The sequence below is a fragment of the Amblyomma maculatum genome, chromosome 2 (genome assembly GCF_055883805.1).
Source record: "Amblyomma maculatum isolate TAMU_Amacu chromosome 2, ASM5588380v1, whole genome shotgun sequence".
Lineage (NCBI taxonomy): Eukaryota > Metazoa > Arthropoda > Arachnida > Ixodida > Ixodidae > Amblyomma > Amblyomma maculatum.
In genome coordinates this window covers 97,462,589-97,485,879 of record NC_139345.1, presented here as the reverse complement: position 1 = coordinate 97,485,879, position 23,291 = coordinate 97,462,589, and the positions used below count along the sequence as shown (strand labels likewise).

The window sequence follows — 23,291 nt, the reverse complement described above, 5'->3', positions numbered from 1 at the left end:
ATTTGTAAGTATCATCTGATTAGTTATTAATTAGTTAGTTATTCATTAATAATTGCTTGCTACATGGCCGTATAAGGCAGCATTAATTAGTAATTAATATTGATTTGCCATCAATTAGTAATTACATAATTAGCCATAATTTATTATTTATCATTATTTAGACATTAGCTATCGGTACTAAGTAATCAATTATTTATCAATAATGAGTAATTAGGCATTGATTGACATAAGACCACATAAAGGCTCGCATAGTCCGGGGTGCGCGGCATCATTTAGTAACTAATTAGCTCATTACGCAATTGTCAGTGTTTGGTAATTAGTAATAATTATTAATCAACATGTAGTAATTAGTTATCAGTGTTAAGTAATTAAAATATTATTGATTCATTGCGCAACTACCCCTAATGCAATAATAAGTAACCAGTAATTAATGAGTAATTAATCATTGATTGGCATATGGCCATATAAGGCACGCATTCGCGCATACTGTGGTGATGCTCTGTGATTTGAGGTGAACGTGAAATAAAGCTTATACTGTATTCTCTTTTCCAGGGCCGCCTTTCTGCAAGAATCGCCACGCTTCAGAGCTTGTCTTGTTTAGGGTAGTGTAATGTCGTTCCGGTGCACAGCGGGTGACGTTGGCGCCAGACCGGAGGTAGGAAGTGACGATAACCCTAAGGCAGAACATAGAGCGGAACCTAAATGAGATTTGCTGAGGCTCGGTCCACCCACTTGCCGCCTATGAGCCTCAACCCAAGCGGCGCCCAAGTAGTCCTCGTGACGTGCGAACGAAGCGAGAGCTCTGAGAATGTTGCGTAATGCGCACTCTCGAACGCAATTGGTTTCGCGCTGAGCCATGGCGCCATCCTTCGGCGCGGTGTGGTACTCTTTGTAAACAGTTTGGGCCAGTGCAACTGCGTGAGGTAGTTGCACCCCTATAGTGAACATTGCACTCTGCCGTTCGAGCGATATCGAGGGCGAGTGGTTGTGTTGGACACACGCACGAGTTTCAGGCTTTAGGGTGCGCTACGCCGGTACTGCGAAATATTTCATGCTTACATCGACTGGTGACCGTGAGATAAAGTGAGTGTGTGTTTTTTTCTTTTTTTTTCTACCTTGTAGCATTACTCATGTCAACGATGGCTCTGGATTAGCATCGCGTTGAGTTGAAGAAGCAATATTTTTTTTTTTTTTCAGATCGGGCATTTACAGTCTGAAGCAGGTACGGTTTCGTAATAAATATTAGAACGAAATTTACTTTGCCAAATCTCAATTTCTCAATGCACGTCAACTTGCAGAGCATCACTCTCTTCTGACTGGCCTGCTGTATATAATGACGCTGAAGGCAGCTATTCCAGTGCCGGCATGCAAGCGACTAGAGAGACATGAAAAGTCTGAGGCAAAAATGAAATTAATTAACCATTCATTTCAATAACAAAGCTTCTACGGGATTCGTGTAAACACATAGCACTTCATCCTAACGCGGAACTGAAAGTGTCAGCCGTAAGTCGCTAAGATAATAAGATCAGAGCGGTAACATTAATCATATAATTCAATCAATTCAACTATTTGGCAATATCTGAAGCTGAATTAACCTTTTAGGGCCACTTAAAGAGGTCATGCCACGTTCATCCAATATATTACAGTTTTGTAGTCTGCCAGATAATACTGGACCTTATTATTTTATTTCCGAAATTTGAGCGGCCTAGACGCATTTCTTATTTTGAAATAAGTGGCTGAAGTTGACACTACGGTCGCCATGTTTAAACGCTTGGGGAAGTCAAAGAGCGACTACGGTCACCGCATTGTCTGTTGCTGTACCGGCGCCGATAAGCTGCCGATGCGCTGTACTGTGTTCGCGCTTGCTAACATGATTCCCAATAAGTGTACTCAGAATATTCATGAAAACATAACACAGACAGCAGTGAAGCGCGATGTAGTTCTTGCCCATCCCCCCCCCCCCCCCTCCCCGCTGTAAACACCGCTGCTGCCGCCACGCCAGCCGTGCCTGCCACTCATGCAGTCCGCACCAACGATATATGCCCTTCTGGCGCTGCGTCCACATATGTGGACGCTACGAAAATTTCACTATATCTTTGCACAGAGTGCAAATTTCCGCCTTTGAGTTTGGCGCCCGTAACATTTGGCCCTGCCCTGTCCAATACGCGGCGCGATCTCTTGTTGCTACAGTGAAATGTGTTTGTAAACAGTAAGTAAAGATGGACGTTGTAGCGTTTTATGGCGGGATGAATCAGCAGCTCTTAATATGCCTAATAATACTATCTATTGAAATGAATGAGTAAATAAGAGAATGTAGATGTTGCATGCCAGATTTCCTTACCTTACTTTCACTGTGGACTTTCAGAATTTCGCGTCCACAAATGTGGACATGGCGTCTTAATGCCGAAATGGTTAGTCCGCGGCGCCTCGTTATTTTGTACAAGAGCAGTACGTAATACGCTGATTTGCTTACAAGTGTCACAGTCTTGAAGACGCAAGGTATTCTCAAAGGAAAATGTTTATTCGTGCTGAATAATTAGTTAAAATATGCAGAAAATGTTGCAATGTTATCATTCATGTAGAAGCTTTGAGGTGCCATGTCCACATATGTGGACGGGAATAGAATATAAATATTTTTACATAATTTTTATATTTGAATTCTTCCTGGCCTACTGATCATGAATGGTGCAAAAATAATTCCTTTCAGAAAATTTAATTGGCGCCAGAAGGGGATATATGGCGGATCCCTTGCACCAGCGTCAGAAAAGCATGCTAAAACTTGTTGTTCTCATAATAATAATAATAATAATAGGCCGTTGAAAAAGCAATTTCAAAAATTATTACTTCTTGTGAAATGCCGACCCATACGGTGGGAGTTTTTGCTCGCAGCCGGTGCGGTACCAGTGTTTCTCTATGGTAGCTCCACTGCTAAGGCGTCGACGAAAATAATCATTTCCTTTACTTTACTACGGAACAATGGGTTTGGGAGTAAAGAAGTTTCATGATCGTCTGGTTCAATTACTAAAACACCTCGCTGATATATTACAAAGTGGCGGCCGCAGTGGCTTCGATGCGAAGTACGCAATTTAGGCATAGCGACGATTAGGGAGAAGCAGATCGGCAGTCAGAGCACCGTCGTCCTTCGCGCTCGCGGGCTCCGTTGCTGTAAGCTTGCAGCATCCGGTCCAGGTAAGCTTCATGAGCTCATCGTCTACTTTCATGATGCGGCTAAGGCCAGACTTGGGCCTGTCAACGAGCAGCGTAAACGATGCTGCTAAAATGGGACGGCCGTGGTATTGGGTGCCTCGATGTAGTGCACCGCGCCCTATACATTAGGCTGCTGCGCTGTCGGGTGGTACCCGAAGATTGTACAAAAGCGCTGTCGGACGGCGCTATATACATTGCACATTTTATGTGTTGTTGCTTAGAAGTGTTTCAGTATGCAATATGCTGTTCGAGCTCAAAGGCATGTTCATTCATGTTCGCAAAGTGCAGTACCCGGGATCCGCGAATAAAAAAGGCGAGAGAAAATAATAATAAATATAACGATTACAGACAGAATGTTAAAAAATTGCCTACGCCGAGTCTCTTAAGACCATCGCATTACGACTGGGCCCGTAAACAGCGAAGCAAAGCGATTAAAGAGCACGTAGGAGTTTAGTGGCACTGATCTCTCTACCAATTACTCAGGCACGAAGTTCTCCTAAAGGAAGAATCAGTGAAGCTTTATCCGGGTATTAGAATGGCACACCGGGCTTGCGCCTTGGTGAGTGTATACGCTGCGTCTCGTAGGGAACTGAAAGCGCAGAACAAAGTGTTGAAAAGAAGTCTGTGTCTTCACTGTACTAATCCATAACCTCCTTCGTAAAACAAGAGGAACAGTGCAGCTAGTCGGCGACTCTCTCTCTCTCTCTCTCTCTCTCTCTCTCTCTCTCTCTCTCTCTCTCTCTCTCTCTCTCTCTCTCTCTCTCTCTCTCTCTCTCTCTCTCTCGCTCTCTCTCTCTCTCTCTCTCTCTCTTTGCCGTAATGTTAACAACAAAATGCAGCACAAAACTTAGCATTAGCTGCGTGCGCTCAAAGAAACAGTCTAGCACCATTTTAGTTTCCCACATCTTCCTTTTACGCAACATTGCAAAACTTGTTCATATGCGCTTATGAAAGACATATAAGACAACTATAAGAGAACATCATTACTGCGAGAATGCAGGAATTACGCAGACGAAAACTGACAGCCACGGTTCTTAAATCAACGCAAAGATCATACCTTCTATCAAGAAAATGTGGACGAATTCCGGGAAAGAATGCATAAACAAACTTTTTCAACATTGTAGAACTGCATTGTGATAATCATTATATCCGCATACCCTCCTCGGAAGGCTTGCGGGTATTGCTGCATGTATGGAGAATTATTGAGGTGCAATCATCCTTGAACCAGGTATCAAGAGCGTTGTCCATCGGCCGCAGTAGCTGCATGGTGCCGCTTAGTTCTTGCCACGCTTCAACGTATGGCAAGCTTCTCGGCAACGGGCTAGTCTGACTCCTCGTTGTTCGGTGGTCTCGAAAGCCTGTCTGACGCGGCTGCGGGCTGTGTCTTTAGCGAGAGAGGTTTACTCTATGTCATGCCGCTTCTTTTTGTCACGCCGCATGGTGGATTCCCCCGACAATACTCTCGCGGATTCGCCCACACTCACCCAGATGGCGTATGTGTATTGGCGTGCTTAACTGGGATAAAAAAAAAAAAAGAAAAAAAAAACAACGGAGTAGATGAAACTTTATGAAGACGACGATGCTCAATGCACAGCGCACATAGAGTTTCTTACTTTTACCTAGAAGAAAAGCTGTGCCACCATCTATGGAAGTTTGCCTGGAGTTTCCTGACGACCACTTGAGCTGCCATGTACGCCCAAAGCATCATGAGGCGGAGAGCTACGGAGTGCATAACTACAACTTTTGGCCAAAAATAATGCGAAAATAAACGTTTTTCTGCAATGAAAAAATTACCGACGATTACGTTACTTCTTAATACGAAATTTGAGCGCAGCAAATAAGCTGTATCACCTTTTCGATAGATTGAGGAAAAGAAATCGAGCAACACATGTATGCGCTATCACAGAATTTTTTTTTTTATTTTTCACACGTATTCCTTTAACAAAGACTCCCTTCTCGGCGGCGACGATGAGCTTCTGCTTCAGCCTCGCTTACACCTGGTTGCTCTCGACGGTGGCGATGAGCCTCCGCTTCGGCGGTGCGAACGGCAGGGTCTTCTCGACGGCGGCGATGAGCTTCTGCTTCAGCCTCGCTTACTGCTCTGGATTCTGGCGGCGACGGCGCTGGGTCTCTGCTCTGGCAGCTCGTTTAGCAGCAGCAGCAGCAGCAGCAGCAGCAGACGGAGGACTTCCACCGATCGTCTCGTTCATGGCTCAGAAAGAACTGGCAGATAATTTCGCAGTGGCGAACGGCAGCGGCAATTTCGGCTCGGGCGGTGCACATATACAGATCCGCCGCCACCGATCTGGCTCTCTGATTGCCACCGCACAGGGGTTGCATCGGAGGAGGAGCGAAGAAAGGAATTAAGTTCGAGCCGGCGCTTTGACAACCGGAGACTCGCAGGAAGAGGGGGGAGGGGGCGGCGTGTACACCCAGCGGCAAACGATGGGGGCAGAAGCGCGCGCAGCAAGCGGACAACGCGATAAAGGGAGGAGGGAAGAGATAGCAGCGACTGACTGTGCTGCTGACGCCGATAGTGAGTCAACCCCAGCTGCGAAGTTGGTTTCAGGGACAACGCCGCCGATGCCGACGCAAACAATATGATACCCTCGCTTCCGCAGCGCCAAGAACCAGGTCTAGCCGTGGGAAGGTGGTCACGTATTCGTCGACGTGCCGGGGCCTACGTGAAATAACCGGCGCGTCGGCAACTGAAGAGCACCCTATCCGCCACACAGGAACAGGGGGGGGGGGGGGGGGACCCTCCCCTCCTCTTTCTGCATGGCGGCGACGGTGTTCTATGCAGTCACGTTATCTTGACTCTCTAGCGGCGTCAGCGGCATCCAGCGGTATCTGTCGGTCGCTGCTAGCGCTGGGGGGATGAAAGGGGGGCGGAGCTGGTTACGAGGCCGACGCCGACGCGAAACCCAGGAACGGACGCCGAAGAGCTGCGCTCTAAAATGTCCCAACATTAATTATTGTGACTATAAATTTCAAAAAGCTAGCGAAACAACTGTAAGTGTAAAATATGCCCAAAATAAGCAATGTCGCTTTATCCTATTGGCTAAGTATTGATCAGCACGGATGTCATTATTTCGCACTTAACAGGCACACATTAAAAGGGGAAAAAATTGGAAATATATTTGGTTCCCCAATTTCCTTAGAAAGTTTTTTAGTGGTATTTCGGAAAGCAGAAACCTTTTATTGGCGTGGTCTGCTTTTGCGTCTTAGCTACTATGACTTTTGCGGTCTACGTTCGCACCTCGAGATGATGATGATGATGAGAAGGAGACATCTTAGTAACGCCACTCAGGATTCCGGTAAAAAAATGCCGCTGTCCCGCAGCAAGGAGCACACCAGCCCACGATTCTTAGCGTGACCATGGTGGCTGAAGTGCAGCGTCCTCAGCTTTCCCTCTAGTTAGTGTAAGAAACTCTATGACAGCGCAAGAGTGTGTTGTATTCGGAGCTTCAAAGGTTTCTGCTGTTTATCGCAAAACTTGACACAAATTGTACTTTTTTTTTTTAAATTCCTGACTCCTTAGTAGAAGCGCAAAGAAAATTTTAAGAGAAATATTTTTCTGCGCTTCGGAGAATTCCCATCTATTCATAACAGTACCTTACAATGTTACACATATGCCTCACAGTTAAATGTGACATCCAAGAAAGCTCCACTTTGAAATTCCCCCGAAGTTCCGTCCCTTTATTCACAAGCCATCCATTCACATAAAGTGGGATGTCTCACATAGCGACACAAATAAACAATCTCAATTTTGACTGTGCTGCTGTCTGAACGTCAGAAAAATTGTCATCAAAATTTGAAAGTAGAGGTATCTGCTCAAAGAACACTACGACCAGAAAAAGTGAGCAATGAAGAAGCAATCCGAATGCAGTGCGCTCATGATGGTCTCTTTGTTCTCATGTTTTTTCCAATTTCACAATAAGCGTCGATCAGCGGCTTACAGCAGCGCCTTTTTACGCTGTTAGGCCTTACATCGCGCAATATTTGGCGATCATAGAAGCACAGCCAAAGATGTAATTTTGCAAAGCCTCGATGCTGTGGACTTAAAGAAGTGATTCAACAAGCAGCTCAAAAATGGCGACGACTATTTATCATGCCTGCCAAGGGCCTTTGTGAAGGTTAACATGAATCGTATTAAGAAAAAAAAATCAGAACATAATACTAGGGGTTATGGCCGCATAGATTTCCAAAGTGTTAATCTTCGAACGTGATGCACAGTATGAGTCGTATCACGGAATACACACATGGGCGTTGCTAACAAATGCAGCCTCTGCGACACACCTTCCACAAACAGGAAAATGTTTTGTTCCCAGTAGAACCACGAAGGGCTTTTAATCTCGCTGCGCCCCACAAAGCAAAACGCAGGCCCAAAGGTCTAAGACAACGAAAGCGAACTCTGCAACGTGCCACAGTTTTTCCGGCATCGTTGTTAGTCCTATACGAGAACGTACTAAAATTCCATTCCTATAGACGTGCCGCCCCGTGTATGGAAGTTAGTCTGGAAAGATGTGGGTCGAGGGCAAGTGAAGGAGAGAAAGACTGCAAGGTAGGCGGCCAATTCTTTGAGGCGTTTACGTCGTATCGCGAATCTGTGCCGTTTGCCGAGGACCCGTACGACGCTGCCTCTCCTCTGATCCATTTTAGGCGCTCCGAAAACGTCTCGGATCGCCAACGGAAAGCGTCGTTGCAAACTCGAGGAAAACGCGTGGGCTTTACCACAGGCGGCCTCACAAGCAGCGGGAGCTTTTAAAGGCTTCCGCCGCGGCGCCATCCAAAGATCCTCAACACTGTTGACACTGCGCGCAGAAGAAGCGTGGGGAGCCTGGTGTCCCGGATACCTCCTTGAGGTTTTGCGGGACGAAGGAGGGGGCTTACAGCCAGGCCGCGGCGGAACGCCGCAAACGGATCGCAAATGGACGCGGCTTGGCGGTGTGTTCGTCGAGGCAGCCGTCTTCACCTCTTCCCTTCGGGGCATGTATCCTCGAAGGTGGTGAGACGAGCCTACTGTTAGCCTGTGCTTATAGGGGGTGGAGGAAGCGCTTCAGGAGCACATCGTCCGGTTGGTGGAACGGGGCTACTTTGGTGGTACACGGAGAGAGAAAGAGAACGAAGAGGAAGCCAGGCGCTTCTACTTGCACCGCTATCGAAGTATATATCGTCGGATTCCTAAGTGTGGGTTCCCGTTTATGTGCCATGGCGAAAGACAAACAATCGCGGACGAAAGAAACACTAAGAGCCAGGGATCAGAGTCTAACTCGAGCGTCTCACCATCGCTGCCTTCACAGGAGAATCGCGATATAAAGGAGAGAGACAACCGTTGAGTTCTGGCGAGTGCTTTCTAACTCGCCTTTCCCCTTTCGGCGTCATCAGCCTCAATTCCGGATCGCGCGTCGAACGCTTTTGAGCGTGGTGGATGGAGTGTTCTAGGACATATTCTACTACCCCTTTCACTTCATGCCTCTAAGTTTACCGAGTATATGTTTGAAACCGAAGGGAAGAGGTGTACATTGGGATGAAAACTAAGCCATCCTAAGTGTCCTTCGGCGCTTTGGTCGCAACCAGGCAGCTCTGGTAGGGACGCGGCTCAACCTAAGCGGGGCTTTATTGGCAGTAAGAGCCTCTTAATGATGATTATGAAACTTGTTACCATTATCTCTCCATATTTCTATACGTCGCGGTCTCTTATAGACATATCTGCTTTGCTCGAAAACTGTGTGCGAAAAGAAGTAGTAATGATAACAAAATCTGGGGTGTTAAAAATTAGACTATCTGAATTAAAGAAAAAGATCGAAGACCAGTACAAAAATGTCTTTCGTGATAATGGGTTTACGGCTAGGGGACATAAACTATTATAGAGAGTTGCCATCGTAAACTGAGCAATTATCAAAACTGCACTTGCTAACTTCTAATTCACAACAGTTAGCAAGCGTGTTTATGCATCAATCAAATGAGCAATGGCATTCGAACAATATTCTATTTTGCACACATTTAATAGCACATCTTAAGGAATGTACAGTACGCCCAAACCAGCCTCAAACCGTCTAATTAAGCACGCATGCAACAGCGCGGTATTCGATATGAAGCTTCCTTCTGTTGTAACGCAGCTACTGCACATTGCGTTTCTTTTAACAAACATTCAGAGTCAGAAGACGCTGACAAACCTCCCTTGTCGGCCCGCAAAACCGATAAGTCGCACTGCACACGAAGTCTGGAGGGAGCTCTTTTTTTTCTCTCTCTCTCTCTCTTTTTGAAATGTTGTCTATCTGGCCGAGAACGAAAAGTTAGCACCGTGCGTTGTAAATTAACAAGACAATGCTCCATACGCGTCGTCAAACGAAGGAGGAGCTTCCTGCCAAGTGCTGCGGTATCGCATTAGACGGGTTGGACTGTTAGTTTAGACGTATGTACATATCTAACGATACGAGCGCTCATCAAAATTGTACAAAACAAACAAAAAAGAGTCAAGTGAGGCTGCCTGTAAGTTTTCAATATAAACATGCAGGCTAACGGCACTGAATAAACAATATTCAATTTAGGTTATTATTGCGTTTACGGTTAGAATTATTCTGACAGTGCCTATCAGCTTAGCCACATAACTCAACTGACACAGACAACTTATGCTTACTGCTCTTCGCATGTATTTTTAAAATTGCGAATGGTATAAATTTGAACGTAAGTTTCGATTCATATGTTTCTCACTCTGTCAGATTAGAGATCGAAAGTCGATATTTCTGCCATTTGATTATGGCAGTTGTTTGGATTAATCAAATAATTGCCCCCTCTTAAAAAGGGTGGAGGCTGTTCATACCATTCTCGCCTTTTTTAACTTTAGAGTGCGCACTTGCCGAAAAGTACCTGCGTTAGGCATTGATATTATTCATGAATTATGCTTTCATGCAAATTATCAAAAACCATACATTCTCTTATGGCTCCACATATTCATGTGGTTATTTTGGAACACAGTTTGACATCTAAGTATGCGTTAAAGCATGTTTATTGGTGGCGTGGCTGTCAAGAGAACCGAAAATGTGTGCTGAGTTTAGTTTCAACTAAACATAGAGTGCAGGTCACGCGAAAAAATGTGCATGCGTCAAACTCACCTGCTTTGGCAGCCACGGTTGTTGCGTTGAGGTTCTGCGAGTTGGGGTTCACCTTGAAGGTCACACGGTTACCCTCAAAGCTGGAAGGGAAAAACAATGTGACGTGATAGCGTTAATGCCTTCCCTATACACTTTGTATCTCACTCAATAACCAGTCCATTATTTGTACCTTTATTGTCTTACCCAGGCAGCAAGCATTATACGCCCGACATTGGTACAGTTGGCTATGTCCTGTCCTACATAGGGCTAGTGGATTTCCAACACCCTTCCAACCTTGAAATAATGATCTGTGCTGCCTGATTTGCACATAGTCATAGGTTGCCAAATTATGTGAATGCTCACAATACATATGTATACAGCCTCGCTCTAACTAAAACGTATTAAGCCTGTCTGAGTGGCCTTGGGGCAGCGTGCCCGACTTGGCACACAAAGGATTCGATTGGGTATCACGTTCCTAACTCAAAATATCTATCCGAAGAGGGCAGCCTGCCACCTTGGCTACGTACCGTTGTCTCGTTACGTCATATAACCCGACGACCGAAGGGTGCCTGGCCATGTCACGTGCCAACTACCGCCTGCTAAAAGCATGGCAGTGATTTTCAGCCCATGACGTCGGCATCGCCAACGCAGGATTTTCTCAAGAACGAGTGCTTTAAACTTGACGCCTTAAAAATGTGAGGGGCTGATTCAGAACGCACCATACGCCAAATGACCTCCGTTTTACTACTAATATAAAAAATGAAAAATAAATGAAGGCGATATCATGTCTCACCTCGGAAATGCTCGCACATTTACATGCCAAACATTGACCGACACTATCTGATCTATACACGACGTTCTAATCATTTTCGTGCATGATCCCTTCGGAGTATACTGGTTTTTGTCCTCCCGCTAACCCATATCGGTCTCTGCTTCTGTCAAACGGCATCCTTCTGTATCTCTTATAGATGTCTTTGGAGTTGATCCATTTGGTTAGTTAAGGACCAATAGTGAACACAAAACAGCAAGCGTTTTCAGATCACGCGTCATCATCCTTCAGGCCACACTACCCACACCTCAGTGACGTCATCAAAAGTAGGCGGGGCCATAGCACGTGCTCGTCCAAACAAATCACTGAGCACTGATATACAGACACACACACAAAATAAAAAAAAAAATACAGCTGCTCTTCACAGCGTACTCCTGACAATAGTGTCACGCGAAACAGAAGTAAATATCGCACACAAGGAATCGAGACGTAGGGACGTCTTAGGTTCAGAATGAAAGGGCCGAAAAATGGCGAACGAAAGACTACGACCGGTGTAGCCTCCGATCGTGAGAGGCCTTCCCGTTTCGTAACCAGCGTTCAAGAAAAGTTAATGGGTTTTTCAAATGAAATCTGTGCGAGCGAATCAAGTGACGACGAAGCACAGAGGACTCGACCTGCACCGTTGAAAACGCCGACGACCGTAGGAGCGGTACAGCGAAATGGAACGTGCCCTCTTCTCTACCCCCCACCCCCACTTTTTCCGCCTGTGCGTTCAATAAATGGTGCGTAATTGCCGAGACAGGATTGGACAGGGTCCCGCTGCGCTAGAGTAAATCTCGAGCGAGGCCGCGGCGCAGCTGGAAGCTTAGAGCACTAGGGGTGTCTCTCTTCCCTTTTTCTTCATCCGGCTAACTCTACGCACAAGCACGAACTTACTCACGCACCCCCCACACACGCATGCGCGTCTTTCCTTACTTCCCCATTTCTCCGTGACCAATTTCAATAGCGCGAACAGGGAGAGTATACGTAGGGTAACCGCGTCTACGCATCTAAGCGGAACCCCAGTAAGAAAATGCGCGTGCGTGCCCTCAGAACGCGTGCCACTAATTAACGAGACGAAACGAATGAAAAGTGGCTGCTTCTTTCCAGCTCTGGCCGCGTTAGCTGCTAACTTCGACAACGGCGCTTGATAATGACTTGTTGTTTTGCCATTTGTAGCAGTGGAAAGACTGGTAGAGTAGCGACGTTAAATGATAGTGCCAGTGTTTGTTTTGTTGCAATTTATTACGAGAGTATAAATAATGTTTCATACGGCTGCCGAATGATTCGGGTTGCTAGCATGTTGAATAGTGTATTTCCTTGCAGATGTTTTTTTTTTTTCGTTAATTGTTTACATAAATTATTTAATGAATGCCTCGTGATTTTTAGGGTTATTACAGTGCATCCTATTGCGCAGTAGCCGCCTAAAACTAAGAATTTTCACAATGAACTAAAATAATTGTTGAACCGCTTCCATGGGCGGGCGCCTCTTCGTTTATATGGGCCGTTCGAAGCGCCTTGGTGTCAACAACGGATAACTTCAGCCACTGTTTGGCGCTGTAGGGAGATAATAAAAAGAGTTTTGGAGCGAAAGCTTCACTACTGTAGGTAGTGCGAGCCGTCTGGTATGCACGGTTTTCACATTGAGCGAGATTTAGAAGCCACACTTCTGTGTTAAGCCTGGTGGTCGCCATGTGACTTTGCGGCATAGCCACGTTGGCCACCAAGTGGACCACCACCACTGTCAAGGTCAACGTCACGTAAAGTGACATCAAGGTCACGTGATCTGGTGGTAGAAATGTGACTGGGACATAGTCATGTAGGTCATCAAGTGGTCACTGTGAAGGTCATGGTCATGTGAAGTGACGTCGGAGTAACGTGGTAGAGGGCGCTAGAGGGGCGGTATACGTAAATAGGAGCTCCAGGGCTTCTGCCTAGGTTACAACACTGCGCGAGATGGAGGAGGGCGAACACTGCTACAGTAGCGCGTCAGAACGCGAAGCCACATCGGAATGAGGCCCTGAAAAGGCTGAGTGCCGAAGAGCGATGAAGAAAGGACATGGCTTTTGAAGAAACGCACAGTGTTTAATCCAAGCTTCACAATGAGCGTAGCCGTGTACAAGAAGCTTTCGATTCCCTTCAGGGTTAACCAAAGTTAAACCATCAGCTAATTTTTTGCCACAGCTCAGCAGGAAAACCCATACGAAATGACGTAACAATTTGGAGCAACAAAGCGCCAACAAGGAAGACTACAAAGCTCCAGGGAAGCTACAGAGAAGGTATCCTTCTCTGTAGCTTGCCTTTTTTTGCTTCTTGCTCCTTAAACAAACTTCAAATTAGAGGTACACCTTTTCATACGTCTACCAAGCAGCCCGTTTATTAAGAAAAACACAGATGGTTGAAACAGGCTCTTTTATCTCTACTATACCGCCCTATAGAACCCAAGTGTCCCAATAGGACGTTAACCCCTACACACCAGGGTCAGTATTTCGAGTTGGCCTCCTTTTGAGAAGCATCGTTATATCCCTGACCTTGAACCACCTGACTGGTGGAAACCGGCAATGGTGGCCACTTCCAGCTCCGGCATTCTAACGAATCAGGTGACTCGAGGTCAGGGTGATAACGACACTACTGAAAACGACGCAAACACGGAATATGGACTCATGTCTTGCCCTACCTTGCCGCGCCATGCGAAGTCATGCCATGCCATGTTATGACACGACGCGTCATGCCCGGCATACTGCTCCGCTCAATACTATTCCTTACAATATCATAATATGTCATGTCATATCATATCATACCCTAAAGAACCGCTACAGCGGGGCAGTGGTTAGAGCGCTCGACTGCTCCACCCAAGGAAGCGGGATCGAATCCCGGCCGCAGCGGCCACTTCTCGATGGAGGCAAAAAACAAGGCGCCCGTGTGCTGTACGATGTCAGTGCACGTTAAAGAAATTCAGATGGTCCACATTTCAGGAGCCCTCCACTACGGCGTCTCTCATAACCTGAGTCGTTTTGGAATGTTAAATCCCATTAATCAAGCATGCATATCATATGATAACATATCATATCATACCGTTACTCCATACCATATATATCGTACCATACCACACCGCCGCCGTGCCATACAATGCAATGCCGTACTGTTCAGAGTAAACAGAGGTGGCGCATGCGCGACTGCAAGTGCTACTCACCCAACATTAGAGAGTGTACCGGAAGGCAGCATAAGGACTCGCTGCAGCGCAGAGACCACTCTGTCGGCATCGTCTTGTGAAGAAGGGCTGCACAGCAAAAAAAGCAAGCCACGTGCGAATGCACGAAATCAGTATCACATACTCTTTTAATTGCACGTCGGGGTGCGTGTCAAATCGATCCATTATTATCTATGCTTTAACCTTACTCCCACTTGCTATCCCCCAGTCTCTAGACTATATAACAAAAGGAAGGAGAAATGGCAGTTGGTGCGTTGTTGACCTTTCTGTGGAGAATAGTATAGACACCATGTTAACCAAACCAAGAAAATTTCTTGAGTTATGCCGCTTTGTCTAGCAGAAACTCAAGGTGCAACTACAGCCTGACATGAAAGCACGCTCAAGGGAGACAACACCGACAAGAGGTGGTGTCTTCCTTGCGCGTGGTTTCATGTTAGGCTGTAGTTCCACATTAATATGCACCAACTAGCTCACATTCAGATCATCCTGCAGACGATTAAGGTTCGAATACCCTTGGAAACAGTCCAAAACGTTTGCCGTTTTCATAACTGCACCGCCCTTTTCTCGATCTCTTTTCGTGTATACGCGAACAAAAATACTATACAATAATTTAATCAAGAACTTAGCGGCCTAGAAAGCGGCATGTGAGACGCTTTAAATTGATGCAGCATCTGAGAAGGGTGTTTTGCATCGTTATTACTCAAGTGAACAGCCAGCATCACAGCTCGTGAACAGTAACAGCGGTCGCATTGTTCCAATCCTCCTAATTCGCAATTTCCCAGAAATATTGAAGTGTCATAAGGCCTCTTGCATCTAGCATCTTATTCACTCTTTCTCCCTCTCCCCCTTTTTTTTTATTCAAATCTACGCCCTTCAATAGAGTTGTGCGGGAGCAATACCAAGCGGAGCCGGGCAACGCAGCCTGCGGGTCACCTCCAGTACACACGCGCCAATGTTGGCGCCGGCAGTCTAATGCGACACATGATCAGCGGACAAGCTTGCGCGGTGCGCGCGACCGTGCAAATAACAAGCGCCCGAGAAGGAGCAGGACCAGGAGGCGGTGGGGGAGAAGCAAGAGGAGGAGTAGGAGGAACGCGCATCCAAGAAAGGCCGACAAGCGATCCGTAACGGGAAGATCCATCGAGCCGTGCACGAAGCGGGTTCGGTCGCACACGCATAGGCTCTGGGCGGCACTGCGGGTTCGCTCGGGGTACTGCGGCGTGGTGTACACACACTGATGCCTGCAAGTTTTATAGAGGCAGGCATCGGCCGGCCGGACATCAAAGGCTTGTAGCCCTGCTACTTCTCCATGCGGCGCGACGATAGCCAGCTTAAAATCGTCCCTGCAACTTTCATGCGGAAGATGAGTGTACTGCGCTGCGTGCCATCTTTCGTGGATATACCCGGATGTCGGGCTAGGAAAGGGAGGGCGATGTTGCATGGATGAGGTCGCGGGAACCTTGTGGGTCTGCGCGCCAGCACCGCATCTGCCGTACGGCGCTACATTGCTGAGGAAAGCGCGGACGCCAGCGTAAACCGTGTGCTATCATCTATATACAAGAAGGTGAAGTGCATCTGTCAGATGGGAAAAAGGAAAAAGAGGCGAGGCACTAAATAATTGAGATCATGTCGCGGTCGCCTCTCTTGTAGAAAGGTAGAGCGGGATCGTGTTTGTACGAATGATAGGATTTCCGCCAGTTGAAACGCGTTCAGCCACGTAAAATCAAGAAGCGTGCACCGGCCATAGGCAGAAAAAAAATAAATAAATGCAGCAGCAAAGTTACATGGCCATAATTATTATATTCATCTAGACTTACATAAACATAAGAATAAGACGAAGTGCGGCCGGACTTAGCTGTATACCGCATTTTCAATTAAGATGTGCCTAGATATTGTTTCCGAAAATTACCCCTTTATTGGATATTGTATCCGGAAATTGCCCCTTTATTTGCAGACATCACACCAGATGAACAAGATTAATTGATCAGTACGAAATCGTTTAATGTAATTTCTGTCGCAAATAGTGGGCATTAACACGCACATGCTCTTAAAGAATGACTACTTAGGAAGAACAATATGTAAAAGTATTCATATTTCTACATTTCTCTTAAACCTTGAGTTAGTTAAGGCGATGAATTGCTTAACGTGCCTCCGCAGCTTTGAATAAGCGCGAAACGGGGCGCGCCACACAATTTTTTCCATCTCTCCAGGCTGAGCAAACAACCCAATGCGGGTCTGGGAACCGGGCATGTCCGCCAGATTGCGTAGTCCACCTCCCACGAAACAATTTCGCAACGACTTAGAATGTCTTTTTGTGTTAAATTTATGGAAATATGGGTTAATGTATCTTTCCGGGTTTATGAAACGCCTCAATAGCCTTCATCTGCGTAACATTGCTATCACCTAGCAGTGCATGTTCAAGCCCATCAAACTGCAGCTATCTTCAGGCAAAAAAAAATTAACTTTCTGGTTGTTGCGTCAAAAATCGCTTTAGCGGTTATTTTCGTCCTCATGCAAGCGTAGTAGCCTGTGTATGCGCGCGCGTGTGTGTGTGTGTGTGTGTGTGTGTGTGTGTGTGTGTGTGTGTGTGTGTGTGTGTGTGTGTGTGTGTGTGTGTGTGTGTGTGTGTGTGTGTGTGTGTGTGTGTGTGTGTGTGTGTGTGTGTGTGTGTGTGTGTGTGTGTGTGTGTGTGTGTGTGTGTGTGTGTGTGTGTGTGTGTGTGTGTGTGTGTGTGTGTGTGTGTGTGTGTGTGTGTGTGTGTGTGTGTGTGTGTGTGTGTGTGTGTGTGTGTGTGTGTGTGTGTGTGTGTGTGTGTGTGTGTGTGTGTGTGCGTGCGTGCGTGCGTGCGTGCGTGCGCGCGCGCGCGCAAGCGGCCAAAGTGATACAATGCATGATTAGCGCACAGAGATTGCGGCTTGATGAAACCCTCATTTACATCGTCGTGGTGATGACCTATTTTTATAGGCCCCGCAACGAAAAAATTAAGATGGATTTTGGCGACTAAAGTAGTGAAAGTCGATAGCCTGAGTGACGCGTTCTGCTACGCAACTGCTGCGCATGTAGTGATGCTGTTGCTGCGAGTAAAGAGAGCGACTACTGTTTCACATTCTGCTAGGGCATTGAGCTGTCAAAGGGTGTCGAGTTTCGAAAATGTTCCAAGCATTGTCTACACAATGTCTAGAAACGTCCAATTTTTAGATCAATAATAAGTCATTGAGTAATAATTGGTTAATAATTATAAGTTGTCATCATTTACTAATAGATCATTAGTCAATACTAATGAGTTTTTGGTCATTAATTAGCCATGTATTAGTCATTATATTACTAATTGGTCAGTAATTAGTCAGTGATCAGTATTCATTCGTAAATGGCTAGTAATTGGTCATTATTTAAATTAATTAGTCAATAAATATTAATTCATCATTTATTGGCATATGGCACGCATTCGCGCATACAGTGGCGGTGTCCTATGATTGGTCGCGACCTCTATGACGTCATCCCCACCTCAGCCAATCAGAGCAGCCGCAAAAGCGTGACACTTTTGATGACGACAACGATGAGTCATAAAGGCTTTCGCCGTAAAAATTAGAAAGCGACTTTCTTTTCTTTCAGAGGTCAACACTGCGAGTAATGCAACTGGCGCTCGACGGCAAAATTATGCAGAGTACGTGACAATATACTCTACATAATAATTCCATTTACCCGGAACAGAGGTCAGAAAAGCCGACCAGTTCGCTGAGAAGAGATTTTTGCGCGTTCGCCAACAGCCCAAGCATCTTCCAGCGCGATGTCTCAAATTTAAAATTCTATAAAAAAAAATGCGGGCAATGCCTGCAGGAGAATCACCAATATAGATGTTCGCCCGCGGCAGAAGTGCTACGAGTCAAGTGCATTTTAATACTGATCGCTTCTCACTTCCCTCTCCTTTCCTGTATTTAGCTTCTTCGGACATGTTTCTAAAGGGACTTTACAGAACTGATATCAACCCATTTGCTTTGTTTGTTTTTTTTTAAACATTTACTTCTTTACCAAAAAACCACTAAATTTGTTTTATACTTAACATGGCTAAATTGGCACTTTTGTAGCGAAAGCTACACTGCGCTAGGTTATCAAACCGTCGGCGTAGCACCGTGTCCCCGTGTTACTGTGGCATCGTGGAAGAAGACAGGTAACTCGGTAGTTAGTAGAGGCGAACGACAATAACTAGTTGCTAGGACAGAAGGTTCGTTCGAACGTTGTGATGGTGGTGTCGACGCAGATGCGATGCCATACAACTAAACCAAATGAAACAGCTCTGTACACGAAGAAAGATAGCAGATTAAAATTTTTACACTCCTTAATTTACGCAAAGCTCAAACTTTTGGCACCACTTAATGTCACATCATCCTTAACTCGGAAACCAAGATACACACATAACTTTAGCTTCAATCTTCATTTCGCCAGAACCGACATCCACAAATTCTCTTCTTTTTTTTCTACTACCAATCACTGGTTAGAATTCACTGGCCGAGGATAGTGAAACTTTCAAAAATGCCACTGAGAATGTTTTTGAACACTGAAAACGTTTCAACCAGCTGTATTTTGCTATATGTTTGGAAGTAAGATAATTACATTGACATATATCTGTCCCAATTAAAGCTTGAATGTTTGTTCTTTTTTTGTATTAGGGATATCTGTGCATGGCATGTAAAAGTTTCGTTTTTTTTTTTCTGTCTCTCTCTTTCTGATTTTTTTTTGTGCCCTTTGGATCAAAAAGGACTGCAGTAACATGTAAATAAAAAAAAAATAAATCGCTACGCCATGTATTCGCCACACTGGACCGTGAGTAGTTATTTCACATTATTCTTTTGACAGTTTCATAAGCCTTGCATGGTTTAAACAAGCAGATATGCACACTTCAGCGGTAAAAATGGAAAAACTCTTAAGACTGCGCAAGAGAATCTGAACCGCATCTTCCCGGAGCTGCAACATTCCTTTAGTTTCATCGATTCAGTGGTTTTGCGACCACATTTCGGCACCTATAGCAGTAGTAAGATTCAACTGCGAAGGCCAGAGCGTTATGCTTGGACGCCACCAGAAAGATAATCTTTACGTCACATCTCTCTCTCTCTCTCTCTCTCTCTCTCTCTCTCTCTCTCTCTCTCTCTCTCTCTCTCTCTCTCTCTCTCTCTCTCTCTCTCTCTCTCTCTCTCTCTCTCTTTTTTTTTTTTTTTTTTTTTTTTTTGCAGGATACTTACGGTTCATTCAGAACTATGTAAGCACTGTTGGAGTCTAGTGCCGAGTAGAACGCATCCGGTGCGGCCGCTGCCTCGAACGCACCCCGGTAGCTGTGTTCGAGCATCTCCTTGGAGCCGGCCGGAGGAAGGCCGTGGCGCTTGCCGTTCGCCTGACCTGTGTTGGGAAAAGAGAAACGACATCTTTTCGCGCAAATCGCACAGAAATAATACAGACAACAAAGGACCTCGACACCTCCTCTAGCCAAGAGGTCTAGTGACCTCTAAAGGAGACAATGGAGACGTGTAGAAATCTCTGTTCCCAATGGGAGCGGATTAATGAGTAGGAGACGGATTTTCACAAACTCATTACTTGACTTGCATCAATTTGTCACGCTAGTTCGACCATTTCATCACACCGTTTTAGTGTACGCCTTTCACACCAGTTTTCTCAAAGGTTAAGCTTGCTTTAATCGCCATCATCGTCGTCGGACGAACTGTGCCCATTGTTGGAGGAACGCCTCTACTACAGCGCTCCCATTTACTCCACTGTGCATCAGGTGCGCTACTCTATTCCGCGAGGCTCGCCGCTCTCAACCGCCCGCCTGATTCTTTGCTGCACGCCGATGCGTTTTCTTCCTTGTGGAATACTCTCCCTTACTATGAAAGACAACTGATTGATTTCGCTTCCCGCCTATACCGATATGATTTCCTTGATTTTGTAGAGGACACTTTTAACGCGAGTTTGTTCTCCGACCCACTCGGGTCTCTCCTTGTCTCCGAACCTTACACCTACAAATTTCTGTTAATTACTCGCCGTGCTATCCTCTAAAATAGAGTTAATAGTGATAGGGCTGAGGCTTTGAAAATATTTGATTTTTATTTATTTTTTTTATTTTTGATGAAGGAGGTCGAATCGTGCGTAGTGTTAAACGACGCGAACACGCGCGCAGCTTTTTCCCGGCCAGTTGATGTCTGCTTACTATACAATGAATTCCAGCCAGCAATGCAGTAAAGCTCTGCGAACGCGTTTTGTAAACGTTCTTGTCGCTGCCTAGTGATTTCGCCATCGTGTTGCTCCGCCATAATCACACACGCAGGATATTGGCCATCCCTGAGTTGCGAAGGTGTGTGGCAGCGTTCTCTAATGCGCTGGCAGACGTAAGATACCGAGAGTGTTGAAACACTCCCGCAAAGGGAGTCTCGAAAGACTAGGAGGAACTGATTAAGAATTCGTTGGTTCAAGCCCGCTCATTTGGCCAAAGGAACCGTACCAATCTCGGTCTCATAAAACGACACTGAAAGTGTAACTTTAGAATTGCATGAAGAAACTACACTAACACGTGCCATTGACATTCAATGCCAAACGGCTCTCTATGCAGAAAAAATTAACTTGGAAACACTGTTTACTGCTGTAACCAAGGTAACATGCTAAGTTATCATTTCTCTGCCTCCCGAAGTGCTCAATATGCAAATAGCCTCTACTGGTTATTTATTCCGGCTTTAGACGCCGCTATGCCACCACTAGGTTGCTGCTGATCTGCCTGTACCTCGACTCCTCGCTGAAACCAGACCAACTTTCTTTTGCGCGTCGTATATCAAGACTGTCGTGCCTCCCCCGTCACCGGGATGAGGTCGATATTGACGCTGACCATCGGTGTTTTAACTGTACTGATTATCATTATTCTCCCCTAATGAACCTCGTCTCCTACATAGTGCTATTACATGTTAAACCAATGGCTCAAAAGCGCATGTCGACTATCTATGCTACATCTCGTTATGTTCCGCTTATTAACATAAGTACATTATGTGTATGTGTACCCCCACAATAAAATGAGCAGAAGGTTCGGATCATAACTAAGGCGAAAGGTGACACATGGTTCAAACCCGAACATTGTTTTCCCGAAGTGGAATCATGCCAATTGAAGGGAATCATGGAGCATAATACTTTTTGGATCTGAACCTCTATTTGCCGTATCCGGCATCGTTTATTGACGACCAAGCAGGCTTTTTGTTTTCGCCCTCTTGGCGCCAACCTCTGCAGCCACAATTACGCGTTTTCAAACTTGCAATCTCGCACTCTTTTTTTTTTTTACATTTTTTTTTACATCTTCAAAGGCGTCACCTGATGGTATTATAGACATCAACAGCATTTGGATTACGTTGAATGATTGCATCCAAGCAAAAGTTGTGGCAAGTAAGGAACTGACGACGGAGTTCTTTGTTTTTTTCTATTTAAATATTAAATCCCAATGCTTACACCGTACGCCTGTCGCCGAAATTTGGTTGAAGAAAAATCAAATGGAACGCGTAATTTTGTACATCTCCTGAGGCGAGCTGATGAATCTGAACACTCATTTTCCAGCTCACTAGAAATGTACTAAAATACAGGCGAGGTTTGTCATGCCTAATCTGTCATCAATCAGAAGCAGCAATAGCACGTGGCAGCGCTGTTTTTATTGAACAATTGCCTCGAAGGCATGCGCCATGTCCATCCAGTTTTAAATTCAGTTGTACGCCATTCCTCTAACCACACTCAGGTGCTAACATTTTCACTTCGAAAAAGAGTAGCTATTGTGCCACTCATATCATGCCTCCAATTTTATGAGAACTAAATAACGAATGCAGAACAATGAGACATGAATGTGACTACAGCAGCGAGATTGAAGTTAGGCAGATTTAAAACCTTAAAGTAATCCTGTCTTTATACTAATGGCTACAGTGCACTTGCCACTAAATCTTCGTTAACAAGTCAAAGAAGCCTATAAAAGATGGCGTTATCTCGGAGCATTAAGGTTTAACAACGTCAGGGATTAATATGTTGCATAACATTATGTATCTAAACACCAAAGAAGCTGATAATAAACAATATTAAAATGCATAGAGGGCATCAACTTCCATCCAGCGCACTCATTTGATAGTCTAGGAACTCGAAAGAAGAGAAAGGAAAATGTTGCCCTAAACATGCTTTGATAGTTAATTCCACAATATTCATCCGTGCTTAAATGCCCTGAAAAGGGCTTGTAGCCTTGCAGTCACACGCAAAAATTACCCCCAGAGATACTGTGTGGTAGGGGCCGTATCCTCATAAGGCTGTGCCACTGCGAAGTCCGGAATACACAAGCGAAAAGGGCCGGAAGGAGTGGCACAGAGTTCGCACACATTTCCTGAAATCCGGTTCCCGCCCAGTGCACAGCTTGTCCAGGCAGTACTGACAGTTTCTATACTCTCTTCTTACTCGCACGGAAGCGGGGACGGTTCCGAACGGCGCCCCGAAAACGAACACCATACCCGGACACCCCGTGCAGCACACCCCCTTTCGTCCCCCGCTGTTCGTGATTAGGTTCATTAGCGAAGAGCAGCTGCTTCGCGGAGCCCGAGATCGGCAATGAGCGAGCGGCGTCGTCGTCGTATAGCCACTGTTCCTTCAGCTGCACCGACGGGGGCTCACAATAAGACGCCGCCTGTGTCGGCGACGGCCGTCCCGAAGACCGACCGCATACGTCTCCATTTCCGCAGTAGCAGCAGCACAACAGGACGAACCAATTGACTGGTGGCGGTGCGGCCGCGAGGCAGGGTGCTCGGCCTCCACCAACCCGCGATTAGATGGCGCAATGGCCGTGCCACAGTTCTTCCACCAAGCAAGTGAGGGGAGGGGAGGGGGAGAGAAGTGAGGAACGAAGATAAGACAACGTGACGGATGTCTATGACGAGCACTCTAGTCATTGTGACCTCTAGGTATCCGACCTTCTTCG

General features: G+C 45.8%; 1 protein-coding gene across 1 annotated transcript in view; it reads right to left on the bottom strand.

Moving 5' to 3' along the window:
- IA-2 (tyrosine phosphatase IA-2) overlaps window positions 1-23,291 on the bottom strand; it is a 419,415-nt gene that overhangs the window by 297,992 nt on the left and 98,132 nt on the right. Inside the window, exons 10-12 of the mRNA XM_084592103.1 lie at window positions 19,561-19,714; window positions 14,306-14,392; window positions 10,326-10,405 (exon numbers count right to left, since the gene is read on the bottom strand). Coding sequence (XP_084448229.1) covers window positions 10,326-10,405; window positions 14,306-14,392; window positions 19,561-19,714 — 321 coding nt within the window. The remainder of the gene's footprint in view (window positions 1-10,325; window positions 10,406-14,305; window positions 14,393-19,560; window positions 19,715-23,291) is intronic.